Below are 24,800 nucleotides of genomic sequence, written 5' to 3'. Positions count from 1 at the left end.
CGCCACGCGCTCGAATTGGGCGGTAGGCCGGCCTAAGACAACGATTTTTCATAATTAATTACTCGTTAACTATTACGAAAATTGCAAAATGGTACAGGACTTTTCCGTTCATCTCGATCCGTTCTATCTTCTCAAAAATTTTGTCGGATATAGAAAGACTCACCCTGTATAATGAAATATACATTTTTCCGTGGGGGGGGGGGGATGGATTTGTTTGTGGGATTTGTTTGTTAGATGAAGAGTGAAGTGTGCAGAAGAAAAGTGAACACACGAGACATTCCAGTAGCTCGGAAACGGTGGGGAATGGGGCATATATTTATATGAAAATTTTTGCTTAAATCTCTAATCACCTCCCAGAGTATCGACCCTTCCTCCTGGAGCACCCCGTATATCGTTTGGTATACCGTTTAACTCTATTATACGAGACTTCCCGTGCCTTATAAGCATTTTATACGTAACGTAATCCAGTTTAATTGGATTTAATCGCAGACTAATTGCTGTACACACACTTTTTCTTTCTTCGAGTCGGGGCCGCCTTCCGGGAATTTCTTCTCCGATTGATCCACGTGGCTGAGATAAAGCTATCTTCCTCGTTATATCTTCCCGCTGCAATTATAACGACATTTGATACTAAAGTGACCCCTTTTCAGTCTTACTTTATCTCTCGCGATGTCCCTTTCTTCCTCGTTATCTCCGTCAATTATCTCAATATAAGATTCTCTTTCTTCCCTCTCTTCTCGCGTTTTGTTAATACACGCTCCGCGAATAATCGCGTAATACGAACCGTAAATCGATTACACGTGCGCGCACATTCTCGCTCGATGCCCTCGAGATACGAAACTTCGCGTCACACCCGACCCGCTGGAGTGACCAATTTTTCTCTCTTCTTTTTTTCCCCCTCCCTTTTCTTGCGCTCCCGGCGACCGTGGCGAATCGGTCTGATCGCGCGGCGCGCGAAATAACGCGGAGGAGCCACGCAATTAAAGCCCGGGGTACCCCAGGTACCCTCGGCCTCTCCCGCAAGGATGCATAAAACCGGCGCGAAAGTTTATGCAACATGGTCGCGATAAATTGCGGCCGATAAGGCGCGCATATATCACCGCATGGAGCGGAGCGAGCACACACGCTCCTCCGCCCTCGCGATTTTCACGAACGAGCGAACCGCCGACGTAATTGCCGCGAATTCGTGCGCACGTTATCGTGTATGCACTTGTGCATCCCCGCTCGCTCGCGCGCGTGGCGTACACGCGCGCCGCGAATCGGATCGCCTCGAATTTCGCACGATATTTTGCGGACTGAACGGCCCGGGCATGATAACGGGACGGCAGCCGCGGCACGTTTCGCTAAAAAGGTATATATATATTTAACGACCGATGCGCGCACGACGAGTGCCGTGGTGTGTGCGAAACCGTTGTGAAAATTGATCGCCCGGCACGCGAAACATCAGGGGGAAAAGAGCCCCGCGCGCGCGCGCGCGCCGGAAAGGGAGATTATTTTCAATCTCTGTGAAAATGACGTTTCCGAAAAAGAGAAGCCGGCGTGAAATAACGGTCTGATGACGCAATATAATCGAATGCGCTTCGCCCGCTCCAATTTTCCTCCCTTTCGATCGCCGCGTTTTGACTCCCTCACGGAAAAAAAATATTAGCTGTCCATTTTTTGCTAAGTTATTTAGCTACAGCAGCTAATTTTTTTTCCGTGCTCCCTGTCCCCCGTGATGCTAATTCGTCGCTTGCGAGAAAGATGATTTTTTTTTACATCAACGTTACCGTTTTGCCAAACGGAGATCAATCATGGATCAATACAAGAATTGGACAGTCGCGGGATTCGGATAAAAATATACTTACCAGATCGACATGCAGAGACTCGCAAAACTGATCGAGTCACACCGTTGTTACACTGAAAAAAAATCTTCGCTACCGTAACTAATCATAGTTTGCTAAAAATAGTTTTGCTGCCGTAACTATAGATTTGTAAAGCACAGCAAACGGTCTGCTGTCGCACCTAATACAATAGATATAAAATATTTAGCTGTCACAACTGAATATTAGTTGTCCATATTTTACAGCCGAAGTTTAATTGCCGCACGCAGGTCTTAGCTACGGCAGCTACAGTTTCCTTTTCGTGCTGTAGACGCAGATTGATAAAAAACGGTAGACTCGGTCGACCACACAGATCACGCGGACCACATGGACCACATCTTCGCGTACGCATAAATCAAGACCGCGTCTTGAAATTGAGGTGCGAGCTCGCGAGGCCTTCGACAAAAAGAAAATAGAGAATAACGCGATCTTGATAGCCGCCGCTTGAAATAGAGCTGCTTGGGCATGCGATCGATTTGCATGGTTATAGAGGGTAGTTTCGCTAGATCCTTTGCATTTCACGAGCATGCGCACGTTTCTCTTCAACTTGAGCATCTTGCAATCTCGTAATACGCGAGGCGACGACGAACAACGGACGTGAATTCCGCCGAATGAGCTTTCCCCTCGCAAGTCCAGCTCTCGTTTATTGTTCTTTGTCCCGCCGCGATGTCTCCTCCTTCTACTTTGACCTGCACGCGGGAGGACAGCTGGAAAATGCAGTCACGTGATATCTCGTATCGGCAAGTAGAGAGAACGTCTCTCTTCGATAAAAAAGACAATTTGATGCAAACACAGTGCCCTATAAAATTGATCAAGTTATATCGTTGTTACGAATTTCTTTCGAAAATTTATAAACGACCCCGATAGGAAAATGTCTCAAATATTGTGTAATAATTGCATCATCCGAAAGGAAGAAATTTCACAACAATTAGGCTTTTAATCGGCCATAACTGGCAACGTGTTTTTCACACAGAAAATTTAACACAGAACATGCCTCAGTCGTCGAATTGGTGAGACGCCCGCCTAGAGAGTAGGGAAGTCCAGGTTCAAATCCTGGCTGAGGTACCTAATATTTTTCGCAATAAATTTTCTTCGTTAAAAACACGTTGCCAGTTAATGTCGATTAAAAGCTTAATTATTGTTAGTCATGTACTGGCGTCAAATAATTCCTGATGAAATGTCACAATAATTGCAGAAAGGTGATTCGCCGAAACACAGTGGTTTTGTGGGAATAAAATTTCTAAATGGGCATTCGCCCAAAAATTGATAATCTCAATTTAGGGGATAAATCGTGCACAATTATTTCGACATTTAGAAGCAAAATTGTCCGGCAACACAGTTACGTGCAACGAATGTTTAAAAAAGATTTGTAAACATTTAGTCTGCTTTTATCTCGTCCCGTGTGGATTTTACTTACGAGTATGAGACGCCTCGCAGCTCGTCGTAACACGACGGCCATTTAATTGCGCAAATATTCTGCCAAGGTAATTCGCCAAATCGCAGCTGTTTTCCCTGACATATTATTTAGAAATACATTGTGCAAATGTTTATCAATATTTGATGAAAGGTCTCCATCTCTGCATATGTTGCTCGAAATATGTACGCGTAATTCCAGCATTCCAAGTTCCATCCAGATTTCGTCACATAATGTTCTAAATATTTTTCCTATCGGGGGAAGATATGTAACACGATCATAAGCACTGGTTTTACATGTTGGTGAAAGGTTTCGTCGATTGCTCTTTTAAAATCAATTCTATTATTGTTGCGTGATACATTTGATCAATTTTGTAAGTCAATGTTCCCGAAGATACATTTATTCGGACGAAAATGTATGGTTGACGAGCAAAATGTACTAGTTTAGCAGAAAGAAAAAAAGATAATATAAGACGTGCGTAAAGGCGCATGTGCGAAAAGTAGCCGCGGACGGGAGAAAGTGGGGGTAGTGCAAGAACTTCCAGAGGCAGGCGTTTACATTAAAAATTGACGTAAGTAATGTATATTTTCATATTTACAAGAGTTTTATAAGTATAAGTCTAAACGGGTAAGTCTCGAGTACTCGTTGCATATGTGTATGTTGCGCTTGTAAAAATATAAAGCGCGTTTTTTCAAAACGTAATTATCCCATCGATATCGCTTCAAGGACCGTGTCTCCGGAGATTGCGGTAATCCCGCCCCGAAGATCCCCCGAGCTTAGCCACCCCGTTGTATAAGTCTAATGTCTACTCGCGTACCGGAACTCCCAATTCAATGTCGCGGCGTTTACCGTCGTCGCCGGATGCGATCCCGCTTCCCGTAAATCATCCTCATCGACGCAACGAGTACATTTTGAAAGAACGCCACGGTTAAAGATGCTTTCACTGAAAGCGATTAATCTTCAAGGACGTCTTTGGATTCTGATAGGCCACGAACTTTTCGCGCGCGCGCGCGCGAGCGCTAGCTTTACAAAAAAATCGAACCTTTCGTCGACGAGAACGAAAGTTTTCGCTGCGTAGAAAAGTGCAGGACGCTCGCCACGTCTCCCTGTCCATTTTATGGGAAGCGTCGAGCTTCATTTCAGCTCGCGAACAAAATTTTCGCTCACAGGAGAATTGTTGCGAAATTCCAGACATTCTCTCGAGTCTTCTTAAGAAAACTCCGTGCCTCTCTAACTTTATTTGCGCCAATTAATAATAACCGTTAGGAAATAATGCCAATTATTTGTCGAGAATGTTCCGCAAGATGGAATACGACATATGGTGTAACAATTTAAAAAGATGCGAGGTATACGATGCAATATCAGCATCGCAATCCTGACTTCGGAAAAATAGAGTAAAGACTTTGCTAGCATCCTGCAAGAGAATCTCGGCGATACTTCCTTTCGAGAAATTTCTCATTGAATTGAAGACTTTGATGCAATAACATGCTAAGCCGCACGAGAGAAAAAGTTTCGTTATAAGATTCCTGGCTTGTACTAACAGATTCTATTACTTAGCTGCGATAAAACGGTTTTCCTTCCTTTTAAGAATAGCGAGAAATGAATGATGGAAGGAAAGAAGGCACGAGATAAAGGTACCAGGTCGTCTCAATAATTTACAGGCTTTTTTAGCTCCAGCTTATTTCGTACGGCTTGACATGTTACTGTCGCAAGTGTTTTGTCAACTAATCCTCCACTCTCCGTCATGACTCGATCGCAGCCGAGAAAAGTTCTTATCGACTAATTGTTTTCACAAATATATAATCGTTTGTACAAGATACTTATATTTGCGGCAATACATTTTTTTTTCCTTTTTCGTACGAACGACAGTCTTCAATTCGGAACGACCGATATGAAGCGAAAAATATACGAAGACTTGTCGAACGAGATACAAAATATCTTTAGATAATCGGAGGACGGTCGCGCTCTCCTCTTCATTAAAAATGCATCATCGCGCCCTCTCCATCCCTCGCAAGGCCTGACTCGGCACGCCGGGAGGCAAGGGAGCTGGCTCGCCCCCTCTGGCCTCAGGATCGCTGTTAGCGGCCTCTGAATCCTTGACTCGCTTGTACTTTCCTGTAATTTAATGCGCTTTATATGTCGCGTCGCGCACAGTCTGGAATTCTATTATATTCCAGTGCAGAATTAAAAACTTTAGCACAGAAAGTATCAACAGCAAACCCTTGAAAAATAATTCGCGATTAGTTTCAAAATGATTTTGAACAAGTATGATACTTCAAAAAGAATATTACACTTAAAAGCTCACAGCGGATGTCAATTTTTATTTTTATAAGCCGATATGACGTCAAATGCTCTGATGCTTGTGGCGAAGAGGCTCGCATAATTTTCACTAATAATTCGGTAACAGTTCTATTTAAGAATTGGAATAAGTGTGGAAACGACCTTACTGGCAATTCTTTATTCTGACAAATCACAACGTTTCGGCCAGTAATACTGGTCCTCTTCAGGTGACGAACTTACAAAAGTGCCTGCGAATGTCTGAAGTACAGTAACACAGCATATGAACTAAATTAAGATAAGACCTTGCGTAACAGAAAATGAAATTAAGATGTTTTTTGTATAATAAAAACTTAGAAGACTCGTCGGATTAGAGATGAGAAAATGATGATACAAGTCCGAAATTTCGTTGTACAATGTGTCTGGTCATCGAAACGTTAGAAACTAGAATAAGCGGCAAATAAGCGTTACCTGAAGAGGACCAGTACTGGCCGAAACGTTGTGATTGATTGCAATGAAGAATTGCCAGTAAGGTCGTTTCCACACTTACTCAAATTTTCCGCTTCTCGACTGGCGTCGCTAAGCTGCTGTTTAACAGTTTTATTTAAGTTACTTGACAAAGTGTGCTTACTAGCTAAGCGGACCATGGTGACGCCCCACCAAATGCTCCAGCCCCATCCGACGAAGCAGAACAGAACGGTGAACAGTTGGCCCACGCCCACGATGAGATTGACGATCAATGCACCGAGCCGCGATCTCATTCCGGCTACGGCGGAAAACCTCGGCTGTCCGGTGCACAGGTTGAACAGGCCGCTCCAAACGGTTCCTAGGCGAATTCAATTCAATTATCGGATGGGAATACTGATTTCGCTCCGAGATGAACCACTTGAAAATTTGGGAAACCGATAGTCCCAACGGAAGGCTTCGCTTTCGCGCGATTGTATCAATATTTAAATTAATCGTACCAGTGCCGGGCAGTAGGAAGTTCCACACTAGGCAAAACCAGGCGAGAGGGACCGGCAGGCAAGGGATGGCGCCGCGCATGACGGAATTATGCTCCACCAGGACGTCCGGTATCTTAGCCTTCGGTTCCTGCGACATTACACGTGTTATAAGTAAGAAAAATGGCCTGGCATCTAAAAATCGTTTCTAAAAACGTTCTATATCTCTGCCGTGTTACTTGCTATCCTCTAAAAAAAAGACGCTTATTTCACAAACGTCAACTCACCCCCGGCTTGAAACCCTTCCCGCTTTACGTAGGTCCGACACAAAGCTTTTAAAAATAATGAAGCGGATACAAGCCGCCGCACTAAAAGAAACTGTAGCTCTTGTGTTATTAAGATCATAATAGCAATTTTTGTTCAAGCTACAACTTTTTACAGAGAGAATAACAATGCTTTATTTTATATTAGAAAAATTGAGCATAATGAAAAGTAATTTGATTACTGATTGTGGCCCCAAAATGGGTTGCTGACTGTCTTTTTTTTCCCCCAGAGTAGTGTTCCAAGAGATACGTGAAAACTGAAGCTAAAGTTTCGAGGCTCGCACAAACTGCGTTCGTAAAAAGATACTGAGTGATGTAAAGCGATTTGCTCCGACAGGGTGTAATAATAATAATTTTCGTTTCGGCAAACAATGTACAACGCACCTCCGACAGGGGCGGCGGCGCCACGCTTGTAAGACTGTGCTTGGCACGTGTGTTTCTTGCGCGTTGCTGCGCGTCCGCGCGTTTGCAGCTGCACTTGCAGCAGCCGAACGCACGACGGCAGATCGCACCGCATCTTCTCTCGGGCGGGCAGCAAGCGGTAGGCTCGGAGGGAGCGATCCTCGATTTTCTGGTGCAGCACTTGATCTCTCGCAGTCTCTCTCGTAAACGGACGCATCTGTCAGAAGAAAAACGTTTCGCGGCGCGATTAAAATTTTGCGAATTTCTGCGAAATGTTTCTGAAACCCCCGCAGACTTTAAGTAACTCGATAACACAGCAATAAGCCACAAAAGTTCAAAGAAGATTTCGAGAAGCGATACGCGTCTCTTCTTAAATTATTCCGTCGTTTTTCTGAAATACGCCTAGAAAGTGTAAGTATCTCTTTCGGCGAATCTAAATTTTAATTTACGTGAATATTTGACGAAAGGCGTTAAAATGTTACAAAACTGAAACTAGATTTCCAAAGATCGAACAAATTGCATCGGTGAAGAGTTCAGAAACTAAAAATATAAATATATAATAGCAGAGAAGAGCAAAGGGAATATGGAAGAGGAAAAGAGGATAAGGTAGGAAGTAAAGGGAAATTACAAGAAACTGAGTAAAAAGTTCTGGAAACAAGTTCGTGATTAAGTACAGGTAACAAGTTGCAGAGCGACCCAAGTGAAAACTAAGAATCCATACGATGGCGTATCTTCGTGCCGTAATACTTTAACGGAAAATACCTTTTCTCACATAAATTTCCTGGTTTTATCACGTCATTGTCTTTACAAACTTTTCTATCCCGTCAATATGATATACCATCCACAGGCTCACGAAACTAATCGAATGTACGCAATAATTATCGACAAGTAATTAATAGACTTGTTTTCTGTTGCTGCCCTCTGCTGAACAGGTGCAATAAATTAGAGTAAGACAAGTCTGCACCCTCAGAAAGGATTTTTGTTAACGAGACGAAAAATGTTCTTGGCGCATTTATATTTCTCGCAACCTCATTTAGTATAAAAATAAGACAATATCAAATAAAATCAATAATTCTTACTCTCCTCTGTCGACTTAAAAAAGATTGACTTACTATATTGAGACAAGAGTAACTTATATAAATGTAAGTTTATATATTCTTGCGTTTAGAATAAATTTTCCCTCCATCTTACAACGCAGGAAGTTGGCACCGCGATATTCTACAAAAGACGATACATACTGTCATTTTATTCTAGAATTTTAATAAAGAATTGTCAGTAAGGTCGTTTGCATACTTATTAAAATTCTTGATTTCTTGGCTGACGTCACTAAGCTGCTATTTAACTTTATTCTAGATTTGAGAATTTTTCAGGGAAGATTAAAATATTCCTTTCTCTATAATAAATACAATTGGCGCTGTATCGATCCTATTTTATGATACATTGAAGTGCAATAGCATTGGATCCGGAAAATTTTTTCTGTGGGTGTATTTTTTCCCATTCCAGCGCTACTGCGCTAGTTCATCAGTGCAGCAATATAAAACGAGCTTTAATTTGAATGAAAACGATCTCTTTCAATATCAACGCAACATATAAACAAATCTCTATGATCGCGCTACAGATATCTCCGTTTATGGATTTTCAAAAGAAATTCGTAACAGTGATTTAATCAGTTTTATGAGTCACTGTTATATATAAACTGTAACACCCCGCGCAGCAAAAAGAGCCGCACCTACTTTTTTGTGGAAATATCATAGTGTGCAGACAAGAAGCGCAATATTTGCCAGCGTATTGTATCCAAGTTTCATTAAAATAATGAAAAATACAATATAATATCGACAATATCGACAAACCGATATTGAGACTTTGTTAAGGCGTAAAGCAGCCCATCGTACCGATTTGCCTCAAATATTTTTATTTTCCTAGTATTAAATAGCTAAGTATTAATTTTCACGTGGAGGAAATTTTAAGCTCTGCGGCTTTAAGATGAAACACAAAAAAAGGGAAATTAATTATTAAACTATATTGAGTGATTTAGTCTAAATCACTTTTAAAATTTAGACTAAATCACTCAATATCGTTAATTATTTACTGGCGATAACAATATCTACCTCCGTTATTAAACTATATTGTGCTTTCTTCCCCCTTACACATTTCCATTGAGTGCGCCCAACTTTTGCAGACATTAGCATTAAAGCTCGCTAACAAAACACATCGCTTTTTTTTTGCCTTCGATTCATCACCGTAGAATTTTAACGAAACATTACGCGCGGCTCTTTTTATTGTGCTCGGAGTGTACGTACATGTATTCGTGCGCATGCACGCAGCGCAAGCGTGTAGTCGCTGTACGCTCGGTGGAATAAATGTGCGGCGCTTGAAATTCAAGCTGTTAAACGCGAGTGAAATTCAAGTCGTTAAACGGTACCTGCACCGCGCCTTTAATTTCGACCAGCACGACAACGCGCTCGTTGCGGGCGGCGGCGCATCGAGGGTCGCAACAGGCGGCGGGATATCGTTGATCACCGTCGTCCTCCCTTGATTCCTGGTCCACAAGAGACCCTTGGGATCCCTGCGGCAAGCGAGGCACCTCATACCGGAGCAGCACTTGCAGTATTGACTCAAGGACCTCCCCCAGCGTGCCAATAGTTTTTCACTATCGCGTTGCTTCTCGTTGTTGGATGCCAGGACACTGCAACAGAATCGCGCCACGTCGCTGTTTATTATTAGAGGAAAGTCCCCTATTATGAGATGGGCTCCTAATACGATATAGCGGGGTTTCTGCTAAATTGATAGGCATCGCCGGTTGGTTCCACCATGAATTTACTGCCCTCGGTGTGAAGTCAGTTTAGCGGAAAATTGATTGCTGGATCGTGTAATCGTTGCGAGAAAAAGATTTGTCGTTGCATCTGGACGTTGAAAACCTACTGTCCCATAATAGACGATCTTCCTCTATTATTTGAGAAAGTTGGTAAACGCGTACATTCACCGAAAAACAAATTTCCGCTACCGTAGCTAACCGTGGTTTGCTGAAAATATTTTGCTGCCACAACTAAATATTAGCTGTTCATATTTTACAACTGAAATTAAGTTGCCACTCGTAGTTTCTAGCTGCGGTAGCTGCATTTTTCTTTCCGCGTTTAATTTGAATAATTAATCGTGCACATTAGTTTACATAATTATTAGCGTACATTTATCCTTGTCCATAAGAGAAAAGAAATCTATTCAGGCAGGAGCAAATGTGCATAAGTGAGTCCTGATGGAAATGTACAATTACTATATATTCAGAATTATGTTGGTTAATTCTTCGTCTTAAAATGAGAAAGTGGCGAGAAATTTGTATATTATTTCGCGCGTTATTTAATTCGCTTTATGCAGCGTCTGGCAATTTATTCCTGAAAAATTATTATCGATTTTACATTAGCTGCATAGACTATTAGCACCTATATGCACCTGTATATATACATATGAGTCATGTGTAAAATGTATAGTAATATCAGAGAGTATTGATCACCTTAACTGGATGAGAAGGAGCGAGATTATCCGCGAGACGTAATATTTATATATTTACTCAAAGCTGCCAATTTTACACCGAGATCTCGCGATCTCGCTATTAGCAGTGACGAAATGTCGATTTATATCGACACTCCTAAGTGTCTCAGAGTCGGGCCGACGAAAATGGCAAGCCACCGCGCGTAAATGCGCACTTGAAGGTGCAAGCGAAACGCGTTTCGTGACTCGGATCGGCCGCCCGCCGCGGACCAAGCCGCGATCGACGAAGAGCGGAAGACAAGCCCTCGCGCTCACGCGGGGGCCGCTAATCACGGCAGAAAATCCTCACGCGCGCCAAAGCCGCGGCGTGGCATCACGGAGCCGCGCAGGTCTCATCCCTCTGTCCGCGCACGCAATCGCAATCGGGGAAACCCCTTACCTGCACGCAACGCCTCCGCGGGATGGTGAACCGCCTTCCGGGAATTTGGGGGGCGATCGGTGGACGTCGATGACGCCGATGTCGAACTCGCGGTAGGCACGCCGACGGCAGACCCGCGCGGAGACCAGCAGGAACATCGAGGAGCGCGAAGAGCGAGCCGCCCGAGAGAGTGGCCGGGGAGAGATCGAGCACGAGGACGGTCGCGATGGATTGATGAGGGCGGAAGCGGGATCGCGACGGCGGTTCGTGAGTCAACGAGCGGCCGTCACCGGCGGCCGGTCTCCGGGTGACTTCGGTCAAGTGATTGCGGGTGCCGCAGTCGCGGCAGGACGTGGCCGCGCGCGCGGGCGGCAGGGCGAGGGCGCGAGGCCGGCCGCGACCGGTCACGCAAAGATTTTCAACCCCCTCCGGCCCGCTCGCCCTCTTCGTCTTTCCGCTCCCCGACCCCGCGGGCCACGAGCTGACCGCGAAATCGATACGCGCGACACGAAGTTCTTTACCTTAACCGGCCGGTTTTCAAGGCGGCCGCGGCCGATTTTCTCTCACCTCGGCGCGCGTAGCGTCGCGACGCGCGTGCGGCCGCGCCGGTGGCTGCACGGCATTAAAGCCGCGCTTGTAATTCGTCGTCACCTTAACCCTTCAGCGGCAGCCACCACTTTCGCTGATCGAAAGGAGGGCGGTCGCAGCTGGATTGATTGTGGGCTTATTTTAGAATTAGGATCACACACTCGTCCGCGTACGAAGTTGCGAGGGGTCTCCTCCTACGTGGCGACGAAATATGGGAAATACTTTTCCGAATGTATATTTCATACAATTAGGTTGAATAATCCGACACAACTGGCTACACGAAAAATTTCCTTTATTGTAACACTTTGTGTGTTACAATATGTCTTCTGCGATGAAAAATGGGAAATATTTTTCCGAATGTATATTTCTACAATTAGATTGAATAATCCGACACAACTGGCTACAGGAAAATTGTCTTTATTGTGACACTTTGTGTGTTACAATACATATTCAACCTAATTGTTAATTAATCACTCGCGATTCAATATTCCAAATTTTACTTGTATATTTCCACCGGGAGAAAAATTGATCGCTTATAAAATCCGTATATCGTTGCTTCAATTTTTACTTGATCTCTCGATTGTTATAAATTTGTTTATTTTTGTTTTTCGTTCCAGTTATTTATTTTACGTTATGCTCTTAAGTGTCCAATTTTTAACGCTTTTATGTCGGAGAAAAGAGAATTTATTATTTCGCAGAAAGCAAAATTTCTCGTCGACTACCGCGAGCTTTGTAAACCGCATAATAAACTAGGAAATATCGATAAGCAATAAAGGCATTAACAACCTGGTTTTGTCGCTGACTCGCGACAAAGAACATTGTACCGTTATTGAGAAAATTGTGAGACGATGTTCCACGTGCGCCTAATTGCGTCCCGTTGGTTCGGTGCATTTTCACGAGGAAACTTTTGCAAGCTTAGAAGCTCCGTCTTTAACTGGACTGGGAGATATTGTATTATTTATTCGAAAAAAATCCGTTTGTCAATTGTACACATAATAATCAAACGGCGGGCGAAGAACAACGTTGCAATTTGCTTGAAAAAGCGTGAATTTTGTAGGGTATGCGTTTCTATAAATTTACACATAAGTTGTAGCCGTTTTAATAACTTGAACTTATATTTTCTATAATTATAAATATCTGATTTGCTCAAATAATTTATTTGTTAATTATTGAAAATTATTGCGACACGGGAACTTTTTTATACATTTATCTTTCAGACTTCTATTTCACATTTCTGCGTCTTCAGGGGATTAAGTTGAGAAAGTTCTGCTCACCCACATCGTTGCGTCAAAATAAATTGTCGCGCTCCTCCAAAGGGACCATACGATGGTCTACCAAACCGCTGAGTGAGATACGACGCATCGCTCTGGAGTCGCGCTGCTAGTATACTATTCCTACTTTATTCAGTAAAATAAAGTAGTTGTTGACTGTCGGTTCTTAACACTAGGCGGACCTACACACTTTTCAGTCTCAACTTTGTACTCGTACAGCAAGCGAGCAAAAGAGACATTGTGTCTGTGTAGCGACTAGCCTAACGTACATTTTTTACTCTTTTTTTCAGCTCCTTTTAATTTAACTTATTAAATTTATTCTATTTATATCTAACGTAGGTCTTTTAACTGAATTCATTTTTTTACTCTTTTCGTATTTATTTAATTTTATCTAATGTATTTAATTTAACTTATGTAATTTATTCCATTTAAACTATTTAATCTGCGTCCGTTCTTAATCATACTGACATAGTCAGCACATAAGTTATTATCCAGATTTTCTCGTTTCTGCGCAGTGAGCCTAATGGCATTTGACCACATGCACGCCGACTTGATGCTGCAACACTTGAAAAGGGCCAAAACCCGTGGCCGAAACGTTGCGTTTATAATAAAATAAACTCTCCTATAGCCAGTTGTGTCGGATTATACAAACTGTTAATCAAGCACTGGCGATACAATACTCGAAACTCTGTTTAAAATAAAGTAGGTAAGCGAGAAGGGTTTCGAGTGTGGACCTGGATAGCCCAGTTGGAAGAGCGTTCGCCCGGCAAGCGGAAGGTCCCAGGTTCGAATCCTGGTCCAGTCCTTGTTATTCTTCTCGCCGAAAATGAAAAAGTGTCTTGGTGCCTACCTCCCCGAAGATACACCCCTATTTATTACTTATGGACACATTTGTCTCTTCCAGACTTCTATTTCACATTTCTGCGTCTTCAGGGAACTAAGTTCAGGAAGTTCTCTCCTCGCCCACATCGTTGCGTCAAAATAAACTGTCGCGCTCCTCCAAAGGGACGGCTCCGAAATTTATCCGTCCTAAAAAGGATTAATCCTGATGGCGCACTAAAAGCAGGCCGGCCGGGGTGATTACACAGCTGGATTCGCGATTCACGACACGCTCGACAAAACCATTAAAAGTTGCACGTGTCTGAAAGTTGGTATCCACCATTTGCGCCGCTGATTAAAGAGGCAGGGCGGCGGGGGCGGTGGAGGGTAGACGGCAAAAGCGGCGGAAAGTTCGCGCAAAATGCGGCGTCATTAAAGCGCAAATACCGCGATCTACTTCGATGTGGGTAATTTTGTGCCGTGCCGAACACTTTCCCCCCCCGTAATTGCGCCACTAACGAGAGCGGAGGAGGCTAGAAAAAAAACACGCGGATTATCTTGGGAATCAGAGCGTTCCTCCTTCAGAGGCTTCCGGCCGATCTCCGCCGATCTCCGAGACGCGCGTCGGCGCGGATGAAACTCGCCTAACTGAGGCATTGCCCAACGAGCGTTCTCCGAAAGTTCATTAATCGTCCAGATCGATCTCGCGCGCGTTGCCGCAACAACGCGCGCATTGTGTCCGGGAATAGTGCGTGCTAATTCCCGCCGCGTTTGTTTTCACGTTTTCTTCATCGTTGAATCTCCTCGGGATCTCCACCTCCAGCCCGCGGATCTAACGCGCGAGCTTCGAATTCAGCGTTAAAACATTTAATTTGATTCGAATCGAAGGGAATCGGATTAAATCGAAGAACTAATTGTTAAAGTATATAATTTTTAATTAACAATATAATTACTATATAGATTGAATTTCACACGCAGATATGGCGAGAATATGTTAATATGGAAAAATAATATTGATATAAATTCGTTTTAAGGTAAAACAACGCTTCAATATTTTATATAAAACTAATGAAATATACTTTATTTAATGGCGCAGTAACTGAAATAATAAAGAGGAAAGTCATAGATAAACGATTGAAATGCCCTACGGTAGTATCCAATTATCCAATTGCATACATTAACATTATCCAATTTTATACATAGTAATTAAAGTATAATTGTACTAATTGAAATAACACGGTGATTTATTTTACTATCAGTACTCTTTAGTTTGAATTCAAAGGTAAGGTCGGTATTCATAGTCAGATCTTATATTCAAGACCGTCTTGAATTTATCTAAAGATGCTGTATGGAACGTTTCATTGGCTATGGAGTATCTAAAGATAATCTTAAGGCGGTCTTGAATATAAGATTTGACTATGAATACCGGCCTAAGACTGCAATCACATTCTATTATTACGTGGTGGCCGCTAGTGAACGGCTGTAATACTGAATGTACGTACTCCCTGAATGTATACACAGGAAAAAGTGTTACATCAACTCTTATACAGGATGTACTAAAACCACCGGATATCCTTTTAATCACAGATTCTTTAGAAAATTTCAAGAGGAAAATTCTAATACAATAATGTCGAGGCTGTGATAGTTTTTAAATAATAAGCGATTATAATTCGACAGGCCTGAGATTTTGCGCGGTCAGGCGCGGCGACATGACGAGTGATAAAAGTGTTCCCGTGAATGTCGCCCTTTTTTCATTTAATTCAAGTAACAGTTTGTAACACTTTGTAGCTACAAGGAAGTGTGCTTCACTTCTCTTTTAGATTAGTGGTAAATGAAGGTTTGCAATTTAGAAATATACATTTGTATACACCAACTATTGAGGTAAAATCTCTAATCTTAATAACTAGAATTCAAGTAACAACGATATTTGTTTCGAAACATTTTCTCGATTCAACAGAATTAATCGTTAATTTAATCAATACCAATAAGTCCGCAGAATGATACGCAACACGTAACAACAGTCACTGAACAGAGTAATTTGAAGTATTAGGTAACCAGTGGAGAAATGATTCGTCGACCGACGTCGAAACGACGTCGAATCGACATCGACACCGTCGAATTGACGTCGATTCGACATCGTTTCGACATCGATCGACAAATCATTTCTCACTGGGTATAGAATTTTCAATGTCGCAGGCATGACAACGAGCTCTCTACGTTTATTGTTTTTCTTGCCGCGCGGTATCGTGCGACGTTACGCGGGCCTTTGTTTACGCGAAGGTCACCGCGGTATCACTCGCTCGCCGAACGTCGAGCCGGCAGGCAGTGGCGAGAGTCGCTCCGTGCGTCTTATTACTTTTACGTTATCGGTTTCCAAGACTCGATCGCGATGAATGCAGGGATAAAACACCATTGATTCGCACACCTTTATTAGTAACAAGTAACTTCCTCGATTAATTATTAAGTTTGTACAACTTGTAATGAGAAACGAATTGCGTGTTGAGGCGACGGCTCTTTATCAACGTAGATATTTCACGAGACTAACTCATCTAAAATATGAATGTAAACCGTGGTACTTTGTCGCGGTTACATCCCGTTTACGCACCGCGGCTTTTAATTGTCTATCGATTTCGTGTAATCTGCTCCATTTTCGGGAAAAGGGAGAAATTTGTACGACTTCGGCATTCGCGCTGTAATTCGCTCTGTCGTTCTTCGAAACTCGAACGGGCAGAAAGTAAAGAAAGTCGCTTATCGCACGTCATTACATTATGTAAATGTAATCGAAAATTATCTCAATTAACTGTTGCAATTAATAACAACTATTTATCGCTGAAAATTTCGCTCGCGTAATTTATTTCGAGAGTTAGATTGAATGACAATGATTGTAAAATATCGTTTCGTTGCGGACTAATAACTACTTCTTTACCGCAGATTACGCTTCCGATGCTCGCGTTGCGTTTTATATCGCCAATAGTGATTTATCCATTCTTCCGAATCAAAAGTGCAAGTTGTTAGTTTGAGTAATTTGTATGAGAGAAAGTCACGCGATATTTGTTAATAATATTTCGTGCGTCTCGCGGTATTTCACATCGCGTACGGGAGTGCCCGAAATTTCGCGCGATCGATGATTTTGGCGAGTGAGTGTTGTGTGAGTGCAACAAGGAAATCTGAGAGGACGAGGAGGAAGCCTAGAAGGCATCGAGCAACAGCGGAGAAAACGTGAGGTAAGTGTCTTACATTTTTATGTTATCTGCTACTTGTGCGAAATAAAACATCTGTTCTGTATTTTTATTTGACTTGTTCAAATGATTCGAACGAGGATTCGAATAAGTGTTAGAGACAAAACCTTGTGAGTTTATATTTAAAAGAATGCATTTGCGCATTAAGATTTTCACGTTGAAACTAAACATATTTTCAAAAGAAGAATATTCCTTTTCTCTGTGCACCTATTAATAGGACCGTACTATTTTGTTTATTAACGAAAATGTGCTCCCGTAAGATTGACTTCATAAAATTTTATAAGATATAAACGAATAGTTCAGATTCCAATCGCACCGAATCTCGCCCGATTCGATTTGCTTTGATTCGTATTCGCACATCTCTATAGTTCGCACAAACAAGAGATTTCAGAATCTACATCTGGGAAAAATGTGAAGGATATCGTGAAAAAGGCCTAGCGCTGCAATTGCTGCTGGCTCGCGTGCGAACTGATTTTTACCGAAATGTAAACTCGGACGCAACGAAATGAATGTCGGCAGCTCAGATCTGCGGCGACGGGGATTGTTTCGTGTCGCGCGAGCGGCGTTATCATTCGCACAAATTTCAATAACTGTCGTAATAATGAAGCAACGAGCTCGTCACGTTGCCTTGCGAAACGGCGCTGCGTGCCGTGCCGCATAAATGTAACGGGAACACCCCCTGAAACTTGTCTACGCACGTAAACCGCGTTCACGAAAGGACGCGAAGGGCGAGTGATTGATTGGCGATTACGGCACGCATGACTGACCCCGTTAGCATCTCGATAGTACATGAAGTATATTAATAGTAAGCAGAATAAAATATGAAGTAGCATCTACAACTTTTTATCGCTGGTATATCTGGCGCAACTTCTTCTTTGTAATTACTTTGCATTAAATGAGTTTAATTTCCTTAACTTTTAAGAAAAGAACTTTTGCCAATACACCCTCGGAAAGGATGTTCTGTTACCGAGACAAAATAATATTCTTGACCCATTTATATTTCTCACAACCTCGCTTGGTATAAAAATAATAATACCAAAATTAAGTCAATAATTCTTATTCTCCTTTATCGAATTAAAAAAGATTGACGTACTATATTGAGACAAGAGTAACTTATATATAAAAGTAAGTTTATACATTCTTGCGTTTATAAATTTTCCCTCCATCTTACAACGCACGAAGTTGGCACCGCGATATTCGACAAAAGACGATACATACTGTCATTTTATTTTAGATTTTAGAATTTTTCATTTAAGATTAAAATATTCCTTTCTCTATAATAAATACGATTGGCGCTATATCGATCGTATTTTATGGTACATTCAAGTGGAATAGCATTGGATCCAGAAATCTGTCGTTAATTCAAAATTGTGAGGACGTTGAATGCGCAGCGTCAGGTTTTTTCGTAATTGGCGAAAAAAGGGCATCTTTTTTTAACCCTTTAATCGGGCGGTTTGGAAATAATATTTATTTTAATGACCCTGCGCGACAACTTAAGAAGGCCCTTTTTGAGTAAAAAGTAGCGAACTGGGCAACTCAGTGAATTATACAGGTTTATCATCCGAAGCGTAATTTGGCCGAAATTGACAGTGATAAAAATACGTGCAGTATAAATTCCGCGATAAAAGTCTGCATTTGAATCGCTACGCGGCAGCGTGACAGGCAAAATTAATAATTCTCAAATTTGGAGCATATTTTTCAATATCGCATTGCGCTTTTGCAAGCAACGCGAGAGACTTTCACGGTATCATAATCGTTCGCGTTAACAAATATATGTATATTAAGAGCCTGAAAGGAATGTTTCTTGGCATGTCATTAGGCGAAAGTTTTCATTTAACGATCCCACGGAAAGATATGAATTTCTGCCATTAATAATAACGTAAGAAAGAGAAACAGTACGCGGGACATTGATATGCCCAATCTAGTAACGCAAAAACATATTTATCAGTAATATAATCTGCTCGTTCTTCCCCGATGAAATTCCCGGATTATTAATTCAAACGGATTAATAATGCAGACCGCCTGCAAATTCCGTGCTCCTAACTGCCGCGGCATGCAAATAAAAATGCGTGCAGGTTTCGTAGTTTATTTATAGCCCGCACGCTGCCGTTTGTGGATTAAAAATAGTTTTTCTTTTCTATCGATTAATATTAACGTAATCGATGCCCGGGGAGCGATGTGACTCGGGGAGGAACACGCGAGGGATGAAATTGACGTATTCAATTCTGCGCTCGGGGAATGGCTTATCACGAGCGTGTATATTAATCTCCTTACGCAATTGTCGAATTTTAAACGCAAATAAAGCCACGCAACATGCAAATACACGACGGCTGCTTGCCGTTGTGTGCTGCTTATAATGCAGCTCGCTTCGTATATCACGTGAAGATTAAAAGAACCGCTGCCGTATATCGATTAACATTGCAAATCGATGCGCTTTCCTGACATACAATCCGTTGTTGGTCGCGAGGATAACGAGGATGCAATTAACCTAATCTGCGGGAGCGATTAAGCCGGACTGGAAAGGAGCAGAGGTAACGAGAAAGAGAGGGAGGAGGATTCGTAGGGGGTGAATGCATAACGCAATATGCAAATTACATTGAAATTTGTTTCGCTCGATCTTTAATAACGCATTCTCGCATCTCATATTTCCGCGCTGCACGATGTATACCGTGAAACGTTTCCGAGCGCGTTATCGGGGATCAGCGGCTCAATTATGTCGAATTGTGGGAAATGGGCTGCTAGTTTACATAAAAAATGCAAGCGTGCGTTAATAAAGCAGAGGCGAGGCACGTGCGGATCGTATTGGAATTAAGTGGTTTACCTAAGAACGACGTATAATAGAATCGGACGCGCATACGATTACACAAAGAAATGTATAATAAATCTATTAACAATCTGAGGGAAACGGAAGTTGTTACAAAAAATCTTTCGGTTTGTTCCTTAATTAAAATTGAGCGGCCCATTGTGTCTCCCGTACAAAAATTACGACGCGACTTACAATTCGTTGGAAAAAATTTGTACAAAAAATGAATTCCTTGTCTTTCAATTGTAATGAATTTGGAAACGGATTCTCTTTCTCCAAATCAGACCCCCGCGAAGCGTATTTACATCCTCAGAAAGGATTTCTGTTACCGGGACAGGAAATATTCTTGACGCATTTATATTTCTCGCAACGTCATTTAGTGTAAAAATAAGACAGTATCAAAATAAAATCAATAATTCTTCTCTATCAAATTAAAAAAGATTGAGACAAGAATAACTTATACAAATGTAAGTTTATATAGTCTTGCGTTTAGAGTAAATTTTCCCTCCATCTTACAACGCACAAAGTTGACAAAAGACACATACTATTATCATTTTATTCTAGATTTTACGATTTTTTCATTTAAGATCAAAACGTTCCTTTCTCTATAATAAATACGATTGGCGCTGTATCGATCCTATTTTATGATACATTGAAGTGTAATAGCATTGGATCCGGAAGTTCTTTTTCTGTAGGCGTACATGGAGAATTTCTAGCGCAATAATCAATCTGCCGTTATCACCCGCTGCATATTTTCATAAATCCTCCATTTGGACACGTATAAAAAGGTACTTGTACCTGATTATTCTCCAACACCGCGTATGACTCAACGGATGCGGATCAGCCAACTAAATCGGATTATCGCGTGATGCGGGAGCACGTGTTCCCCATTCTTTCGAATCCATTAATCCTCTTATATGGTTGTTTAACATCGTCAGTCTCGAGTCTGCCTTTTCAAACCGAGAAGTCATCCCGCATACGTGCTACACGTGTCGTAAGACGGAAAAGACGACCGAACGGGCGATCGATCGATCGATCGAGAACGCGAGGCCCGTCACTTCCGGATGGGTGGTCCCCGCCGGCAGATTCAAACCGGACCACGCGGCGTCGACGGATAGATCGCACGTGCCGAAAGGGGAGGGGCGGCGTGACCGAAAATCGACGTAACGTGGCAAGTGACCGGCGAGGCGTCGCGGCGCGGCGCGTCGCGTCGCGTCGCGTCGCGTCGCGTGCGGCCAAGGTCGACCCGCGCCACCACCCGTATTTCACTCGCTCCGCCTGTGTGCTCTCGTTTCTCTTTATAGCACGACACCCCAAGCCCACCTCGCGCGAGGGCACTTCCCCTAATTCGCCCCTGATCGTCGCGCTCTCAGAGGTAAAGAAAGAGATCCGCGCGTCAGCCTGAATACCGGGCACATTGTACAGTGATGGACCGAGTGGTTGCAACGCTGTTTTCTTTTTAATGAGTTTAGGAATCCCTGATGCCTTCCCGTATGAATTTAGGCGCGCGTGAAACACATATGCGAGAAGATCGAAAACGCTCAAAATGGCTTCGGAATGGCCAGCGAGTAAAATGTTCCAGAGAAAATGTTTTGGAACGTAAACCTGAGTCTCTAAACGCGCGTTCTTAAACTCATTAAAAGAAAAGTGTCGCAACCGTTCTGTCCATCACTGTACAACCCGCGTGAGGCTGAACCTCGTCTCCGGTTCAGTTGTGCGGCTCTCGAGATGCGTTCTTCTCGAAAGCGCTTTGCGTCCTGGCTGAGGTAATATTTTTCGCAATAAGAATAATTTACAATACGGAAAAGGGGGGCATTGAGTGCTAAATGTAGCATCTAAGCATTTACAATATAATTACAAATCGTTTATCGATTTGAACACGTGAATTTGCTGACGGCAAGACAGCTGACAGTAAGAAAACTGCGTTTATGTCCGAAAAGAAATCGGCGCGCAGGACAAAGGTGGAAAGAAACGGTATATGAATTCACATTTTAATAAATTACAGGTATAGGCTACCTACATCTTGTGTTAGAACCGCGTTAGCCGTTTCCTAATTGTTGTTTAGAAAAGATATTGCCATTTTGATGATCGTACGAACTAGAGGGTACTATTTGATCGAAACATTTGATTACTGCTAATTTTTATTTAAACAACATTAATCAACGCTTTGCCATTTGTCTTTGTTGAAAGTAGATTTATTAAAGTTGGTTTAAGAATGTAAGAAGACACTCTCTGAAACAATCTGTGTGCGAACATATAGAAAGTGAGGAAAAATTGCCATGAATAGTAATTTAATCGCCTAGATATTGCTATGAATTACCAGTGAGATTTAGTATCCGCCGGCTGACTATTAGTGTGCAAATTCTTGGTCAGCGGTTTACCCCGCAATTCTCAATTAGACGAATCACTCTCCGATAAGTTGCCTCTGCACCTTAATTCCCACCACCTCAAATTAGTTCCATTTTTCCTCAGGTATAATCTGACTTTCATGAAAGCAATTCTTCTTATATACAATGTAACGCGATGTAGAGACACTCGTCCCGCTGCCAGTAAAAATTCTATTATCGATACTTAGGTATTTGCAGAAGAAATCTAATCGATTGTCACTTGCGAAAGGAAACGCATTCGTTTCTTAGGTACATTTTTCCCCCCCAAAAAAGTTGTACTAAAAGTTGTAAGTTCAAAAGTAATTTTGAAATATAATAAATAACGAAACTACGTAAACGCATTAAATAGCTGTTAAAATATACGCATCTCAATGAGCTTCGTGACGATGATGGATAATTCAAAAGATGTAGAAGGGGGGGAAGACGTTCCATTTTCTCGCGTCTCGGAGGAAATCGTTTATAAACGAAGTAGAACCATATTTTTGCCGTGAACGATCGCACCTTGCGTTTTCCGCGGCGCGACATATCTTTGTGGCAAAAAGAAGTTCTAGCGTTCCACAAAAGCCAACGAGATATCGTAGGCGAGCTGGCTCGCGTGCGAGATCAATCGTTAGATACAAGGATGGACTTTCGTACCTACATCCCTGGCCTTTTTTATCGAAATCCTCCGGGCGAAATTATGCTTCCTCGCAAAGAAAAAAAGATTACTGATAGCTCTACGTCAGAGATATATGAAGTATGTCTGTACTTGTTACGCTGCTTACGTTTGGTATATCGCTTAAAATATTGCAATTCCAGGAATTATTCTCTACATTTCTTTACAGATAGTTAAGATGTGATTAATGATTTTACTAAAAATTTGTAAGGTGGGCGATATTAGATGCAACTTTCTCAAACTCCTGATTTTGCCGTTTTGGTTTCTTCCCAATGTGGATTAAAATTCTGTAGATCTAAACCGTTCTGACCTATTGTACGTGAAACCCAAATGTCTCTTTCATTTGAGACTAAATACAGACAATAATGTCAATTACTCTTTAAGTGAGGACGATTTGAATTTTGGTAGGCGATATTAGGTGCCTTTGCCCTACATCGCGATTAGGAACAATGAAATTTCGCACATCGTTTCAAATAGCATGTGCCGGGTCGTTAAAGAAATAAATTAAGAAAGATGTAATGAAATACATTAACAGACATGTTGATTCACCGTTTTCTCGCCCGCGTTGCGTGATTGTGTACCAAGCGATAGATTTAAAGTAATTTACAACTTTTGTGTACAGAGTATATCGCTCCTCTCGAGCTAAAATATTTCCCTTATCTACATCGAGGTGGCGCGTTCTCTCGAAATCTGCACGCAAGGACCATAACAGAAGCAAGACGAATCCTTACACACGTAAAAGTAGATTAAAAGTTGTATGATAGAAAGGCTTCGTAATTTCGTATGATTAAACTCGTGAACTCGAAAGTCTGTCGTAGAGAGCTGTTGCGATAACAGGCCGCAACCTACCAGAGATACTACACTGACAAGAAAACTGCCCGATCAAATATAATTGGATAATCCAATTTTCAATCAAATTTCATCGGTATAGCTGCATTTCAGCGGATAAACTTCATCGCATGTATCCATAATTTAATGATTCGGAAAATTTAATTGGAAAACTTAACCCTCGGAAACAATATTTTGTTGGTTTGGCCGATGACGATTTTTTCCAGTGTACGTTTGAAATGTCGCGACCTGGCGTGATTTCCCGAAACCGAAGCGTGCGATTATTCGAAAAATTTCCGGAATTTATTTTCCGAGATTAAGCTACGGTTCGCAATACAGCGTCAGCAGCTTATGGTACCGTCACGCTACTGCGGTCTTGTGAGTCATTGGAACGTAACGTGGCCGGTAATAATATCGCACGAAATTACGGCGCGAGAATCTCTCGCGTAGAAAGAATGTAATCTCCATGCAATTACAAGAATAATAATCTGGTCTGGTTGTGCAACGCGAGGAGGTTCGACGCGTTCGCGACGCTGAAGAACTGATCGCCGCCGATATCCTAATTGATCGACGCACGCAGATGTAACGTGTGGATGTAATAAATAATGAATGAGGTGCAACGTACCTTTGGCGGATCTAGCGCGGCTTCATTAATTATTCATCAAAATCTAATTTCGAAGATGGAGGGAAGGAAAAGCTAAATGAACTGATTATTCAGAGAGTAAAATTAAGTTTCGAAAACCTTATCGAGACGATCGCGGAATCGATTTAACGCAAGTGAATTTTAATTATCAAATTTATCGATCGGGAAAGGTGTTTTCCACAGAACGTGCGCCTTTTCACGGAATATACGAATGTTTTCGGAATCACACATTTTTGGCAAAATTCTAATAAGATTGATTTAAGAGTTCGAGCTTTCGAACGAATATGTTATAAAGATATATTTTAATATTTTTGTTTCAATATTAATCGAACACGATTGTAATTTCATTATTCACGCGCCAGCTTACGCTTCGGCCGTTTCGAAGTTAAATATTTACTGATATCGCGAGATAACGAAAGCGTTAATCACAAGCGTTGATTCCGC

General features: G+C 42.0%; 1 protein-coding gene and 1 non-coding gene across 3 annotated transcripts in view; one reads left to right on the top strand and one right to left on the bottom strand.

Annotated features, from left to right (window-relative positions):
• Positions 1-3,748: 3,748 nt before the first annotated feature.
• Positions 3,749-24,800, bottom strand: part of LOC105563017 (protein stum-like) — a 30,059-nt gene continuing 9,007 nt past the window's right edge. For both annotated transcript variants that reach the window (XM_012014263.1, XM_012014262.1), the window contains 5 exons: positions 9,642-9,905; positions 7,202-7,436; positions 6,519-6,645; positions 6,185-6,379; positions 3,749-5,391 (listed from right to left, as the gene is read on the bottom strand). In XM_012014263.1, the coding sequence (XP_011869653.1) occupies positions 5,264-5,391; positions 6,185-6,379; positions 6,519-6,645; positions 7,202-7,436; positions 9,642-9,905 (949 nt within the window). In that variant the 3' untranslated portion in view covers positions 3,749-5,263. The remainder of the gene's footprint in view (positions 5,392-6,184; positions 6,380-6,518; positions 6,646-7,201; positions 7,437-9,641; positions 9,906-24,800) is intronic.
• Trnaa-ggc lies at positions 13,715-13,787 on the top strand. Its single transcript has one exon. It is a non-coding gene; the product is annotated as a tRNA-Ala (tRNA).

This window comes from Vollenhovia emeryi, unplaced genomic scaffold (assembly GCF_000949405.1).
Source record: "Vollenhovia emeryi isolate VEMERY1.0 unplaced genomic scaffold, V.emery_V1.0 DF939181.1, whole genome shotgun sequence".
Lineage (NCBI taxonomy): Eukaryota > Metazoa > Arthropoda > Insecta > Hymenoptera > Formicidae > Vollenhovia > Vollenhovia emeryi.
Note: the sequence above shows the minus strand (reverse complement) of the source record. Positions and strands in the feature narration are given on the sequence as shown.